The sequence below is a fragment of the Acanthisitta chloris genome, unplaced genomic scaffold (genome assembly GCF_000695815.1).
Source record: "Acanthisitta chloris isolate BGI_N310 unplaced genomic scaffold, ASM69581v1 scaffold5685, whole genome shotgun sequence".
Taxonomy (NCBI): Eukaryota; Metazoa; Chordata; class Aves; order Passeriformes; family Acanthisittidae; genus Acanthisitta; species Acanthisitta chloris.
The window spans coordinates 34326-50954 of record NW_008674274.1 but is presented as its reverse complement, the minus strand read 5'-3'; the positions used below and the strand labels follow the sequence as shown (position 1 = coordinate 50954).

At 41.2% G+C, this 16629-nt stretch overlaps 1 protein-coding gene across 1 annotated transcript in view; it reads right to left on the bottom strand.

Annotated features, from left to right (window-relative positions):
- TENM4 (teneurin transmembrane protein 4) overlaps nucleotides 1-16629 on the bottom strand; it is a gene marked incomplete at both ends in the record, with an annotated part of 73977 nt that overhangs the window by 24296 nt on the left and 33052 nt on the right. The window contains 2 exons of the mRNA XM_009075277.1: nucleotides 7297-8174; nucleotides 11272-11426. Of these exons, the coding sequence (XP_009073525.1) occupies nucleotides 7297-8174; nucleotides 11272-11426 (1033 nt within the window). The remainder of the gene's footprint in view (nucleotides 1-7296; nucleotides 8175-11271; nucleotides 11427-16629) is intronic.

Here is a 16629-nt window from a genome sequence, read left to right as displayed (position 1 = left end):
GTGTGACGGTGCCTACACCCCTGTGCACACATTTTTCTTGTAAAGTCAAAATGACTAAGTACAATACACATAATTCACATGGTTACATTTTTACAGCTGTACAAAACTCACAGTACTTCATCAAGAACTTCATCAAGAGCAAGGACTTCTATTTGGGCTTTGAATCCTAAGAAGTAGGACTCCTTTCAGGCCAGAACAGTCTGGAATGGTCTGCTGGAATTGGTTTAAGATGTCTGCACACGTACATTAGACTTTTGGCACCTCCTTAGTCACACCATTAACCTCTGTTAGAAGGAACCAGGGCCATATGTGTTTTCTGCATGTGCAGGAATTGCTGCACTGCTCTCTGCCCAGCAGCCAGGCAGGGACCTTCAAGCACTGGCTTTGAGGGTGACAGCTCACTGATTTGCAGCTGCAAGAAGGTCCTGCCTTACAAAGGGAGAAAGGCAAGAAGATAGCACAATTAGGCCATTCTCACTTTTATTATTAGTTTTAACTGGTGGTAGATTAAGTGTAAAATGCTCACGTCCAGACAAAACCCCTTTTTAGCACTGCCATGGCAAGGCAAAAGGAGGTGCAGGAAGCCAGTTAGCATGGACACACATAGCTTTTTCCTCTTGGCAAGCAGTTCCTTTTCTCTATTCTCTTTTGCTCAAGACTGGAGCATTTACCCCTTTCCCCCTGATTTAGCTCACACAGCAATACCTGATATAATCTATCACATACCCACAGTCTCCCAGGGATGTGACAACTTGCACATTCCAAGCAGATAATGTACTTAACGAGTTAAATGAGTTGGTTCCTTTCACCTCTGCTTTCAGCCCTATAAAGGCACTTACAGAGCACATCTCAGGTTGGAGAGGAAGGCCAAGCAACTGGCTCTTACGTAGCTGCAGGTGTGCCCTGGTATTTGCAGTAACATAAATCTCTCCTAGTCACCTCATTTTGCAGCTAAGCTGCCTAGCCTGTTTCCACAGCATCAGGATTTAGGGGTGGGCCAGTTTTCATCACAGCCTAAGACTTCTGTGTTCTCCAAATGCTCTGAAAGCTCCAGCATTAAGGAAATACTGAAGCATGGGGGTGCACACAGCAGCCACTTGGAGCAATGAATCCATCACCTGCTAACACAGCTGCTGCCTCACATTCAAACCTGCTGCAAAGCCTCAGCACTTACAATTACAGTGACAATTATTAGGCCAGCAAAGGAAGCCATTGCCATCCATTCCCAATTGGAAACGTATTTAGCAAAGGTTCAATGAATTCAAAGAATTAAAATGGTATTTAGTGCTTATGAGGCCTAATTGTCGGCTTGTAAACATTCAGAGCTTTCATTTATCACATTACCATTGTGTAGAGACCTGGGCCTTGGGAATTAAAGAGCATCCAAAGTACCATTTATTCAGAAATCAATTCCTTGCCTGAGTCTCTGGGTTTCCTCATTTTAGCTTTTTCACATTTCATCAGCCTTTTAAAACTACAAGTCAAATAGATCAGAAAAAAAAATCACTATAATAACATTGCATTTAGTGCCAAAGTGTCTAAACAGACCTTGCAAACTATTTTGCATGTGATTATACTGATGTACACCCCCTGCCTCTGAACAAGCTTGCCTCATCCCAATTTTTCAAACAACATTAAACACAACATTAAAAATAAATCTATAACAGACGAACTGATAGTATTCAAATATACATGACGGCAAGTCCTCTCTAATGACCCAAGGCCAGGTTGTGGTCATGGTCTGCTGAATTTTGTGACTGCCCAAACAAGAAGAGAAAGATCTCTCTCTAGCTTTTATGATCATCATAATTCCCTTGGCTCTCAACTAAACTCTGCCACCAGGCATTCATTTCAGGGCAGACCAATGGCGCAAAACGTGACCTCACAACTTAGTGAGAGTACTGGAGAAGTGCTATTCTCCTTACTGGAGTTTCACCGGAACTTCATCAGAGACACAATGATCAGAATCTCATAATTTTATCATGTAGAAACTGTGGAACAAAGAAATCATGCTAGAAGAGGAGGGAGAGTAAAAGCCAGAGGTGTTACGCATACTTCAGTCTGTTGCAGGAGTACAACAAGACCCTCACTTGAGGTACTCTAAACCAAGGACACCACCAAATCTCATAAATCTGCAAAATCATCAGGTGATAAACGCATGTTATTAATATAGGAAGGTAGCTTTTCTCTGAGTCAAGAGATGGCTGCTCCTACAAAGGTAATAAGTGTTTTTCAAGTTCGGTTTTGACCAACAGAAAAAAAATCAAAGTCTTTACACCAATTGCTAAGCAGACAACATGGGGTAGATGCTGACTATGTTGCCCAGTGCTGGTACCAAAGTCACACAGACCAAGGCATTGTCTTAGGTATCAAATGCTGCTGGTGCTGAGCTCTGAGAGTCACTGGGAAGTCATTCAAGGTCCTCCTGCATGCTCAGTCCAGCTGGCTCCTGCATTCCACCCATTACAGTGTGTGAGGTTTGGCAGAGTTTGGTTCTCTGTAAAACAGCATCCAATGTCAGCGGTCAAAGGTCCCCTAACCACCAATCTGATGATCTGGCTCCATGAGACCCTTTGACCTCCAGGCAGCTGTGAGCCACTTCTTGGACAATCCAAGAAAAGCTTTTGAATTTCTGGTCTTGGCTGGAGCGAGTAAGTATTTCAGTCTGTATGGGAGGAGGTGACCTTCAAAACTAATTGGACACACAAAGGACCTAAGCAAAAGAGCCTCATCTGGGCTAAATAATGCATAGGAGGTTTGACTTTGGCTCAGAGGGAAATTGAATTAATGTACAGTGATAACATCTCAGTGAACTAATCAAGATAATTGCCATATTCTTGATTTAAACAAATCCATTAATAAGAATTTCCGGATTCTGAAGCAGACTAACAGCAACTGCTAAGAAACTTTGTAAAGGCTGGTAGCAATCTTTTTCAAGTCAAGTTGAAAAGCAGCAACAACAAAGCAGCAAGTAGTCACACAGCATCCTTTGTCTTTGACTGGAGATATTGAACAACAAGAAGTCGTTTCCCTGGCTGAGTTTCCAGATCAACTTCCTTTGCTGCTGATTATCACTGTTCAATGGGAAGGCAAGTCTTTAATCCAGTTACTGGACAAGTTGAGCTGCATTGCATTAACTGACAGTGAATGTCAAGCCCTCTGCAGAGGCAGAGAAGGTCTATATAATGCTAAAACCCTCAAAGAAGTTGTAGACAGGCCTTTGGGGACAGGCTAATTGCTGCACGGAGCTGAGTTTCACTCTTAAACAAAATGGGAAACTGCACACCATTATACACTGAACCTTACTCAGCACTAAACCAAATAAACCAGGATTGTTTGAGCAGGCTTTGGTGTAGGTTGTGTGAAAGGAAGAGCATTAAGTGCTGTGAGCAAGTCTGCCACTGCCTGAAGAGAGCACCGGTCTACTCCTTTTCCCCACAGAAATGAAGGGACAATGTGCCAGCCAGCTTGAAGCCTTGGAGGACCTGGATTCCCTAATGGGCCCTGGAGACAGACCTTCCATACTGCATCAGTGTATCCTGCCTCCTTCCCTCCTCTCCAGTCACACCAATGTGCCTATATGCCCCAGCTCTTTGCAGCCTTATGATAAAAGGCTGAGAAATGACGCGGTAAGAACAGCAGCTGGAGGAGAATCAGAGATGCTGGCTATGTTGGTTGGAACTAGAGGTTCTTTAAAGTCCCTTCCAACTCAAACCATTTTATGATACTATGCTTCCATGACATACATGTACTGTCACAACTCTTTCATGTTGAGTGTCTGGTTTATGGTTCTCTGTAGATGGTCAGGTAAAGGTAAATCTTGTAAGGATGTTCTTCATGGGGCCACTGGTGTGGTGTAAACTTGCCAGCTGGATTTATATTTACTCCTAACTTTTTAAGCAGCGGTGTTCAGCTTGCCCTGGCCCATAAACAAGCACTATGTGCTGTGAGAAATATGAAGCTTTTTCTCAGAGTCAGATTTGCTACCTTTATTTCTTTGGCCATAAGCAAAACAGAAATATGAACTTCACCCTTCCCCTTAGCCATGCTTGTAAACTACTCAGAGCACCTTCCAGCCACTCATGTTCACAGGATTTCTCTAAATCACTTAAACTCCCCCAATGTACATTTCCTGATGTTCTGATAGAGAAACCAATAACCTGAAGGTAGTTAATTTGATTTGGTTTACACCATCTTCTTCAGCTGCTTGGATATCTAGGAACTTAGACTTCATCCTGCCATGCCTGCACTCATTCCCGCAGCTTGTGCTTGAGTCATGCAAATTTTCTGTCTGGTGAGAACATATTTTAAGAAAGGCATCAGAGTCCTGATCTAAGACACAAAGAAATAGAGAATATATTGCTTTGGTCACTCTACCAGTTCGGTCATCTCAGCCTTACCAAATCACACCCTCCTGTGTGAAGTCTCTAGCTTTGCTTTCCAGTCCCTTACCCTTCTCAAACCTTTCTCTGCTAGAGTCCCTCTGTAGGTGACAGTTTTGGCTGACATGTTCTGATTTAGATACTTCCCAGTCTCCTTCATGCTGAGATAAGTAGATCAAGTCTTTTTAGTTCTCCCCATGAATGTGTTTTTGTAGAGCTTTCCTGCCCAGTCCTCACTTTTCACTGTCCTTCACTGCAAACATTAGAACTGACAGTATTAGTCACATCAATCAGGGATCAATTAGCTTCTTACTATCCACTACAAGTGGAGTGCAATGAATAAATCTATTCATTTGGTTTGTCCATCCAAGCAACAGTTAGACAGATTTGCCATGGAATTATCCTGAGGATCACACTGAATGACTTGATGCCTTGCTCACTACAACTCCTGAGAGCCACTGCTTAGTCCAGTTACATGTACCCTGGCAGCTGACTGCGTAAGAACATATTTTACTTAAATGAAACCTACTTCATCAAGCAATCTAAATATCTCACCTTTATTTATTAACCTGCTCATTTTATGTGCCTGATGGTTTTCACAGGTTACACATGCAAAACCTGGATAGAATCAGTTCCTGCAAATTCCCTCATCTGCTTTCCAAGTCCCTAGTGGACAGATCAGGATAGGATAGGATAGGACAGCGTGAAGAGCAATACTCTCCAATTCGACAAGGAAGATTTACGCTGAGCATATAAAAAAACCTTTCTAACACTAACAATAATGTAAATACATTATCATCAACAATATTTATAAATAACTTGAACGACTTTGATAGAATCCATCTGACCAAACTGTAGACATATGCAATGTAAACACCTGTATCAGAACTCATCATTCTGTACTGACTTTACGGAGAGAAACTTTCAGAATACAACTTGTCTCATCGCATCCTAAAGTAGACACCTGACATAACTCATAAGAAACTCACCTTGAAAGTGCCTGTTTCTCTCCATCGCCCATAGAGGGAGGCTGAGGTAACTAATTCAGATAAAGACTTTTACCCTGTAGTTTTATAAAGTTGCATCAGAAGCTGTCAGGAACAGCTGAATAGAGATAACTGATCACAGGTCTGGATGAGGTATCTCTGAAGACACATTCCCAATTCTATTTGCAGTGATGCTGTGCTATCATATAGTGCTGACTTGCTCCAGTCAAGATTTCCATAGTCTAACCACTGGAGAATACTGTCTTCCATTTAGCTCTAAAAAGCTTTCTTATGACTCTTCTGAAGTGCATAAAAGGACCAGAATGATGACTTTCACAAATGCACTGTTTTGTTGGACAGCAAGAAATAATGGATCACTGTTATAAATATATCCACAGAGTAAGTTGGATTTGAGCTTCTGTCTCGTTTTATCTCCTTTGTATTTTCAGTCACACTTTAAAATACAAGATTATGTTTGAGGTATAAATCTGACCATTATTAGCTGTAATGTTTAGTTTGCTTCACTGTCTGTGTCTACATCTGTTTTCAAGCACAGGAACTATTGGGTTGTTTGCAAAAAGAAAATACCTCCTTGATTTAGCACAATGGTCCTGACAATATAGCTGGCTTCCACTCCTATAGAGAAAAACACCCTCTTTTTCCTCCCTAAAGCCTCCCTCAAGCAAATTCAATGTAAGAGATGGAAGGGTATTAACTTGGATTCACTAAGGAATATTGCTATAGTAATTGCAAGCAGAACATTGATGGAATGCAAATAACATTTCAAAAGAGTCATCACCATCAATTCTTTTCAAGGCAGGAGCAGTAACAATGAGTATTAAGCAAAGAAATTTGAAACTGGGCCTGGAACATTTTAAAGAAAGAACCAAAGCAACTGCATATCAACACACGGATATGTGGGTTTAGCCAGTTTTCCTTCCCTGAATCTTTTTTTTAACAACTTTTTTTCTTTGTAATCTTGGGAACTGTCTATTCTAGCCAAATTGGATTCTTACAATGGGACTATTATTATGGCAGCTGAACAATTCCATGTAGCCATTCAAACCATATGGGAAATTATGCACTTAAAGCAGCATTTCAAAGAGGCTAGACTTGTAAATAATGAAACTAAGGAAGAGGGTGGGGAAAGGGTTCTCAACAGCAGGTTGGATTTGCAGACCACCCTTCTAGATTCCCCTCATTCAGTTATCTGTCTTGTATTTGGTATCAGAAATGTGTTGTCTTCGTGGCATTTATAAGCATGGAATTGCTAACAGTAGTAGAGAAAAGAAGTACAAATCTTTGAGTCACTGACATCTCTGGGTTTTTCAACTCATCCTGTCTTCTCTCCACTGAAAAAAACTCTTTGGGGCAGGGATGGTCTTGAACAGTTCCAAGACTACTTTTAAAGCTTAGTGAGGCAAATTACAATAATAGGCATTGAACAGTGCTTTAATTACAGAATCATTTCCAGAGCAAGCTGTCACTAGTAATTGCCAGTTGTCATTCTACATTAGACATTCAAACAAGAACAAAAAAGACACTGTAGCACAGGAAGTAGGTAAAAACCTGAGAAAAAGAGGATCTGATGGAACTTTCACACTTCCAAGGCTTTCAAAGTCAAGAAAAATTCTCTGATATGCAACCTAAATCCCTATTCCTGACTACAGTTAAGGAGAACTGTGTGTCCAAATTACTTAGGAAAACTCAGCAGAAACTCTGTCTGACTCTCAACTTGGTAGATGGAGCTTATTCAAGCTCTAATGCACTTACTGCCAGTATCTAGTGTTTGTGTGAAATCTAATATTCTCTGTTCCGGCCATTTTATTTCAACAATAATTTTGATCAGGGAATTAAATTCTACCAAGCTTACATGCTTCAGAGAACACAGAATGAAATTGTCAGCCTAATATTCATAATATACTTACTCATAAAATGTTGTCCAGCCATTTTCGTTGCTTTTAGTGGCAAGGAGACCAGAGTTGCCATGGTAAGTCATCATGGCTACTTCATGCCCCTGTGTTGTTACACTCTTGAGTGCACTATTGGTGCCAATTGTCACCCAGTAGACTTGGCCATCAGGCACCACCAGCCAGAGGGGCATCCCTGTGGAATCTCTTCGGATATTGACCAAGTTGCCATTATTGTCAGTGATCAGGGTTATATCTCCATCTCCAGAATAAGTAAAATTGTAAAGATAATCTCCAGTGGTAAGGCTCTGAGTATAAAGGTGCTTCCCACTGGTGTCAAACAAGTAGAGTTCCTGGTCTATGGGTGAGGATAACTCATAGAGATTTTGAGTGTTGAGGAATGGCTTGTTTTTCCGAATAAAGCGGATTCGGATATTTCCAAGATCAGCCACATACAGCTCCCCATCTGCACACACCGCAAGGGAAGATGGTGCATTGAGTTTGGCATCCTTGGCATAGCCATCATCCCCTGAAAAGCAGTCACAGTTAGCATCATTCTTGCAGTCACAGCTGCTTGGTGCACCAGCGACGAGAGAAATCTCTCCATTGGTGGTGACCTGCCTGATGCGGTTGATCTTCTTCTCATCAGTCTCAGCAATATACAGGACCCCGTTATGTGAGACAGCCAGGGCAGTGGCAGACTCCAGTGTAGCATGGATTGCCACCTTGCTAAGGAGAAAGTGATCCATGCCTGGCACCTGGCAATGCATGGGCCTCCCTGCCACGATGCGCACTTGGTGGTTCTCAGAGATCTGTAACACAACGTTATTGTCGAGGACGTAGAGTGAGTTATCCATGGGATTGACTGCCAGATCCGTGGGCCATTCTAGACGAACCTTAACGGTAAAACAACACAAGAGAATTTTTATAGCAAGATGTTTTTCCACTGCATGATTGCTATAAATCAATCACAATGAGGATGTTTCAACATGGATTAAAGGGAGAATGGGTAAAAAGAAACACAACTCACAACTAATTTTTACTGCTTGATAGGGTGGCCATACAGGACATAACCTGATGTGAGTGAGCAGACTTAGCTCCTGGTCAGAGGAAGCAGACACATGGGGACACCCACACTCTGCAATGGAGCAGTGTGATGGACAGAGGCAAATCATTCTATGATTTCCCCTCTCCTGTGGTTTTTGTATTGATGGAACCTGGACCTGATAGCAGTGACCTGGGACTGCGAAATTTGCTGTGTGAAGTGCTATGAAATCAGACGCACAAAACAATGATTCTTTTACTAAAGGATTTTCCACACAAATGGTTGAAGTCCTCTGGGTAAATGACAAGGAGGGATAGACACAAAACTGGCAGCTGTGCCAGCATGTGTGGATATCTAAGTTATAATCACTGATTTTCTGCTTTATGCTGCAAAAGTGCAAAATAGCAATTCACAAGAAATTTAGGCAATTTTGATTCATGGAGTAAAATACTTGTGTCTTCACAGTGATTTTCACAATTTGTATGAGCATAATGGAAGAATGAGTTCAATAGTAACACATCACAGTTCTGCACTGATAATCTATACACACAAATGAACTGAAACAGTGACTGGTAACACCCCAAGTGAGTGAGCACTAGAAGGTCTTATTTCTAGCTCTCCTTCTGCAATATCTCTTCAGGTTAGTCTACTCTTTTAGTTCTCAAACCTAAGAAATGTTTACCAACAGAATTCATGGTATTTTATTTTATGAAGAACTCTTAGTTGTGCATCATTTTGAGCATTTTATTTTACTTCAGGTTTATTTAGCAAAAAAAATGTCAATGTGCTGATGGGAACCAATGAGTTCCAGGATCGTTTTTTGTTTCAAACCTGCTTCTCCTACCATCCATCTCAGTTGCTGCTTCTTCTCATTTGTCTGATGTGATTAAGTTTAGGGGGATATTTTGAAACCATATTGGAGGGAGGAGGAGTAGATGCCAGCAGGCTCAAGTTCAGCAAATCATCTTTCACTTTGATTTTATTTAAAACCATGAACAGGAAGAGATCAGGTAAGATCTAAGATTTAGAGGAACACAGGAGATTCCTATTTTAAAAGCTTGTAGTTGAACATCTCTGCTACAGCCATGCCCTACTTTTGATTCTTCCATTAATGTTTAAATCCCTTTTCAACACTTTTAGAAAAGAGATCAGATGCAAGGTACTTAGTTCATTGTGCCTTCTAATGGCTGGGCATGTGAAGCTTATTTTCATGGCTAAGCAGTGGGCTGAGCTCTGTCTACTCTGGCTCTCTGTTTGCAAAATCTCCTTCCTTTTCTCAGCTCCTGGCCTATTTTAACCCTTCTTGTAGTAAAACATTATAGCCTGTGGTTTTGTCTTTAATAATTCATGCCTCCATCCCTTCCAGTGGTCTTTAAGCTCTGCAGTCTTGAGTTAGCATCAAGAGCTGAGTTTATTCAGAACTGACAAGGGAATTTTCAATTTCTTAAAAACCATTCCTTGTCAACAGTGGCAGCTAAATATTTCATGCACTCATGTCCCAGGGAGCCTCAGGGACCCGACAGAAAAGACCCTTCCAGCCACTGTAAATGATGAAAAACTGCTTCCCAAGCTGGTTTCTATTTTTTAATTAAACTTGTCTTCACTGTGTTTCTCCAGAACAGGAGTTGTTAATCTGCCCATCCCATCTAAAAATGGCTCCTGTCATTTTATGAAGGGAACAAAAGAGTCTTCAGCTGACACATGTTCATCTCAGAAGTGGTATACATAGAAGCTACATAACCTGGAAGTAAATAATTTTAACAGCCTGAATCCACAATGGTCTTGTGGTAACTGCCCCTCAAATTCAGATAAAGAAGAAACTATGCCTGTAAAATGAGAAACATAGTACAAGGTGGCCTTTAACCATCAAAATTTGCTTCTATAAAAGGCACAACAGCTTTTAAACTCGTAATTTCAGCTTGTTCATAAATTGGGGGCAGTGGGAACCAGTTGCAAAGAAGTAAGAATAATCTTTTTAAATTAGATGGAAAACCACGAACAGATTCCATATGGGAGCATGGAAATTATCTAGGTAGTTACAAAAAAGGAAACCCCATTGACATCTATTGTGGCTGAATAACAGTACTTAGCCCTCTAGCTATGATCTGTATTTTCATAGGAGAGGACAACATTCCTGCAGCCAGGCAAACAACAAGTGGCATAAAGGTTTCAAAGGACACCATCTCCAAACTGGCACAATATGAGGGGTTGGCCAGTGCCCTACAAAATCAAGTGCTGGGCTGTAACAGATTTCTCTTCGCCACCATTCAGAAATAAAGCAATCATCAAACTGAGATTTCTTTTTCACTGTTTCATTCTTTTTTTCTCTCCACCTTTAAGCAGCAGGACTTAAAAGCCCAGCACAATGGTAGCTGCAACCAATTTGCAATCTGATGCAATTCAAGATTCTTATTTTCCTGCTGTTGCTAATTTTGGCACTATGGCCTTCAATCAGTATTTCCTAGATGTTAATTTGATTCAGGTCTAAAATTGTTCTGGGCCAAATTAGGATGAGGGGAAGAAAGGAAAAAACCCTGTGGTTAGCTTAGATGTTATAATGGAGCATGGCATATAGTACTACTGAAATGGGTATTGCTGCTGGGTCTTTTTAGTTTAGAACAACTCGTTTCTTGAGAAATGAGCCTAACAAAACCTGTCTTCCCAGGAATCTGTGTCTTCCCACTGACTGGGAGCTCTGAAAGAAATTTCTTCTGTGTCTGGGACGTCTTTAAAATCTCACTCCGCAGAAATCTATGAGTTAGGTCAGTCAGGTGTTCGCTTCAATATTTCTTTTTGATTCTGTCATTTTTGTACCATAAAACATGTAGAAATGGAATTCTCCTTGATCCCTTACCTCCATGTCAGACCTGGGGAGGCACACAGCCAAGCAGACAGGATGAAGGCATAGGATTCTATTCTGTATAAACACAATCAGAACAGTGTCTTACCTGAGAAATGTCCATGACAGAGTCACAGCTGAGAGGCCGAGCAGATGTCAAGTCATTGGAACCCAACACAGTTGAGATGATCCCATTCTGATCAATCCGCCTGATCATAGTGCCATCCACAAAGTAAATCAGCCCAAACTTGTCCACGGTGATGCCTGGGGAGAAACAAAGCAACACAGTCAGAAAGTAAGGGTAACCCGACAATTACGAAATGAATAGAAGATGGTGTCTGGTTTGATTGTAATGAAAGAGTAAGACTGTTGGTTTGGTTGGGAGAAATACATTTTATGGCATCCATAAGGAATGAGATGAGAATTGGACATGTGGGAGTCCTAGTTATCAGGGGTTTTGAACTGGCACCCTTCTACGGAAGACACTTCCAATAATGGCACACGATGCAGTTCAGAAATCCCTGCTCACTTCTGGAAAAGAGCATGGCATGGCATTTGGAGAACTGCTGAAAGGAAATGATTTTCTAATAACTGCATGTCTTTCATGTTCGGAAACCTGGTTTTATTGCTTATAGTATGAATGTTGAGTCATGCACATGAAAATATTATACTGGTGAATCTTTCAAAAATTATGATGAAAAAGTCTGCAAAAGACCTATCAGGTCAATCAAATTCCAGGTGGATAAACGAGGAAGGATTTTCCCTAGGATAATCCTACTAATCTACAGTATTTCACCTGTTTCTGAACTCTGCCAGTGATTAATTTCATTGTCCAAACCTCCTCTGTAGACGTACTCCTGTCAGTGGATTTGATGTCTGCTGACAGCAGTTACAGGCTGCTTATTCTCGTTTCCTCAACTGCAGATATGAGCCATTTCACCTCCCCCTAAGCATCATTTCTCAAGTATTTGTTACGTTAGCACAACCTCCTTTAATCCTCTTCATCCTAGACCAGCTGCCCTCTGCATCTTCCATCAGAGGATTTCATAGTGCTTTACACTTACTAATTAGACCTTGTAGCAGTCTGTGAGTGTGATCATCCTAATTTTACATATCAGGAAAATAACAGATAAAGCAATTCTCACAAGGTCACAGAGAAAGTTCATGACTAAGGCAGGAATAAGAAGTTAAGGTCTCCATTCACCTCTCCTTTATGCTAGTATAAATTAAAAATAACTTCAGAGATACTAATAGAGTCATCCATCTCATCTACCCTACGGTGGCAGAATGCCACTCAGCATAATATTTGAGTGTCTTAAAGACACTAAAAGACTGTAAAGGAACAGAATAAGAATGTAGAAATCTGTAACATCCTTTTCTACGCAAGTGAAAATTCTGCTTAGAATATATGAATATCAGAATCTTCCTATTTGGTTTCTTTTGCTCACAGGGTAGCAATCACTTGGCAAAAAGCAGACATCTGCACTGTGCATCTAAGCAAGTATCTGGAGCCTTTCCAATCAGTGGAGAGAAAAATATACTTCAAGAGTGCAATTCATATCACCCTAAAGCACATATCCAGAAGAGATTATATTAATCCTCCTAGAAACACCTTTTCCTCCCCATTGACTATAAAAGGAGAGTACAGCAAATATCTGTAAAGGAAACATTTATATTGTAGGCAGATTAAATTACTGAGCTGAATCCTCACTAGAATGTTTTTTGGCTGTCATCATGGTGACAGAAATGATAGAAAATCTGTTTCAGATAGAAAGCTTTGAGAATGTTTGAGGAGCGATCAGATCTTGTGTTTCTCCAAAATGTTGTTTTGCAGCCAGATCCCCTTGTTTGAAATATTTATCCTCAGTCTCCATCCACTGTGAGCTCTGCTGCAAAGTACAGATGCAGCAGTTCACAGATCAGAAATTCTAGATTTTCATGGAGCAAGGACTAATCCTCTGATTGCTTTGGCAATTAAAATCATGGCCTTTAGCCAGCACCGTAACTCTTGCATGGGCTGGAAGCCATGGAGGTGGGTGATATATGGAAAAACATACCATATTTGGTTATATGGAAATCCACAGAAGATAATCTGGCCTGGCAGGAAAAACTCAGGGCTAAGCTATTGTTTGAGAGAAAGAACAAACTTCTCCATTGAGCTGAGTTAAAGGAAGCGATTCAGACATAGTAGCAACCTGTTGATTCAAAGTCAATTAGGAGTTAGGACACTGATGTTTCAGATCACTGATCTGAATGGGAGCTGTATGTTATTGCCAGGAGGTAAAACAAGGATTTGTGTTACTTCTTTGCAGCATCTCCCTGTCCGAAGGGCATCATTTTGACCCGGATTGGCTGTTTGACCATCAGAGCACTATGGTTTCAGAATAGCCCCTAGGGCAATGAGAAAAAAAATTACTTGCTGCTTTTAAGACGAAGATCATTAATTTTGGAGGAGATTATAGTGCAGGATTGCTGAGACAAGGGATGACAGGCCTGAATGACCTAAAAGATTGCTTCTAGCCCAACACTTTAATGCTTGTGTTTAATTCATGCAAAGATGGGACTGATCTTTGCAGGACCACGAAACAAGACCCTCAAAGAGCAGATGTTGCACATGTGAATTTTCCAGGGTGGTGAGGCACAAGCACAGGTTTCCCAGAGAAATTGCAGCTGCCCCATTCCTGGAAGTGTTCAAGGCCAGGTTGGACAGGGCTTTGAGCAACCTAGTCTAGTGGAAGGTGTCCCTGCCCATGGCAGGGGGGTTGGAACCAAGTGATCTTTTGGTCCCTTCCCACCCAAACCATACTACAATTTGATGAATGCCACGGTAGTGGCGGCCATTTATTCTCATTATGTAATATAAACACATCAGTTGTATCTTAGCACTTTGTCAAAGGCTTGCAGAGGGATCTGACGGTACAAGTATCAATATCTCACTGGCATCCATGGGTTTCTGGAAGCTGTCTTCACATGCCATGAGATGTGTCAGCACTGTGCCCTAGTTGGTGCCCTGTTCAATGAGTCATCCGGAATACTGGCACATGTCACCTGTCACTGGCGTCTGTTGTTGAAGGTTACTGCTCTTCTAATTATTTTGCCTGCCGAATGGCAAGTTCTTTAATGTTTGCTGGTATTTGCTTGACAACCAGGAACACAACTGAGCTCTTTAAGCAATATGGTAGACACGCTTTTATTGGAAGAGGCATGATAGAAGGTTTAGTTGATCTTAATTGGCTTTTGTCAAACACAAGAGTCTCTTACCCATTCCTTGGTTCACAGCAAGTATTTTTCAGGGTGCCTTTCCATTAGTCTGTGTGACAAGCCAAAAGCTAGTGAAGGGTGGCAGGCTGGATGATGCGATTTTAAATGAGGCAGAATTTTCTCCCTTAGCTAGTTCCATATGTATTGGATTGGATTTATCAGCAACATATGCTGACAGTCACTCACTGTGTGCAATGTTGGGGTTTGATGGCTGGTCTGATTACCCAGTTATAGTAATAATAACCTGGATGAACTTTGGCTCTCAAGACAGTTCTGATCAGCTGATATAGCACAACTTTATTTTGCATTCCAGCTTAGACAAAGAGCTTGCACACCTGAATTAGTTGAGGTGGGATAGCAAAGTTACCACTTATCACCCTGCTCCAGGGCAATGGCATGTGTATGCGTTCTTATCACAGAACACTTCTCTGCCTATCCCTCTTTCACAGAGGCTAAGCAATCTCAATTTCCTCACATTTCCTGAGATGTTCTGCAGGGCAGTAAAGTCTGCAGCCTGCCAAAGCCCCAGATTCTCACTTGCACATGCTCCTCATATGGCAACTGCTCCAATCCCTTCCTGACTCTGATTGTTTTGGAATCAAAACTAATTATGGAGAAGAACCCTGCTGTCCCACTGACAAGTGTCTTTGGATGGATGACTTCTACAAAGAGGAAAGAAGCATCTCATGGTTTCTTCGCAGCAGATTGTAGAGGTTAGATTGGACCTTCTGCATTTCCTTTCTGATAATGGCAGAGCTCCAGTGCTGGGAGCTGGCTCCTACAAATGGGCACAAAAATGGGTATTTCACATGTTATGTATGTTAAGCCAAAGGCCTTGGCTTGCTTTGGCAGAAGACTCCTCTCATGTTTCCATAGGAACATAAGGGAATTAAAGACTTTCAGCATATAGCTTGAAGTTCAGCCTCAAAGTTAGAGAGGAAACATCTGCTGCCACTACCCAGGTAGTGTTGCAGATCCAATCTCTAAGCTCTGAGATATGAAATGCACACGTGATGAAATCTTGCTGGCTTCTCTTGGATAGGCAGGGATCTCTTAAGAAACAGGGGCTTGTAGCATCACATGCATCACACCAGTGAGTTATGCTGATAGAAAGTTGTAGCATGATGACATTTGCTTGAAATGTCAGGACCATGTAGTGTAAGGAGGTGACAACACAACATTATGCTGCAAATAGCTACTGGGCCATGGTGAGTTTGTTCTAGAAGACAAACCACTAAAAGTTATTGCATTGTGTATGTAGCTTTAGTTAAGAAAAAAAGGGAAAAAACCCTTTTAACTAAAAAAATGGTGCTAAAGAAATCTAAATTTGGAGCTTTCTTCTCTGGCTGGATGCTGAATGACTGAATGATAAAAGGCAGATGAAAATCAGTGCTAATATGTACAGATGAATTCACAGGGGAAGGAGAAAATCTAACTACCCATATGCAGTGACAATCTGAAAAAGAGCTCACAGGTAAAAGATTGGAATTACTGCAAAAGGATTTCTGCACAGATGAGCTTTGTGCTCTGCAGTGATCAAGGAAGGAGCTAGAAGACAGCAAAGAATTAGGAAAGGCACAGAGAGAACAGAAAACACTGGTCTGGCCTCAAGAAGACCACACTTTTTCATGACCTGACTAAAGAAATTGTGGAAATTGTTAGCACAGGGTGCCTGGAAAAATAAAAACTAGCTGTTCAGGGAGGTTTCTAAGGCAATTGATGGTGGCATCTAAATGTAGCTCCAGGTGCGACTTCTTCAGAAAGACCCCTGTTGATAACTAGCATCTGGAGTGTTAGCACAGAAAAACCACTCTAGCATTGCCCCTTACCCTATGTGCCTTTTCTGGCCACAGTAAGAGACTAGATATTTTGTTCAATCACCCTCTGGTCTTTCCTGAAATGATCCTTCTATTATTATCTGACAATAAAAATGTTAACAGATTGTGGAGTCTTGAGTTTCTTCATTTAATTCTGTCAAACTCTTGAACACTTAGTAGCACAGAAAAACCACTCTAGCATTGCCCCTTACCCTATGTGCCTTTTCTGGCCACAGTAAGAGACTAGATATTTTGTTCAATCACCCTCTGGTCTTTCCTGAAATGATCCTTCTATTATTATCTGACAATAAAAATGTTAACAGATTGTGGAGTCTTGAGTTTCTTCATTTAATTCTGTCAAACTCTTGAACACTTAGTGCTGAGATTTT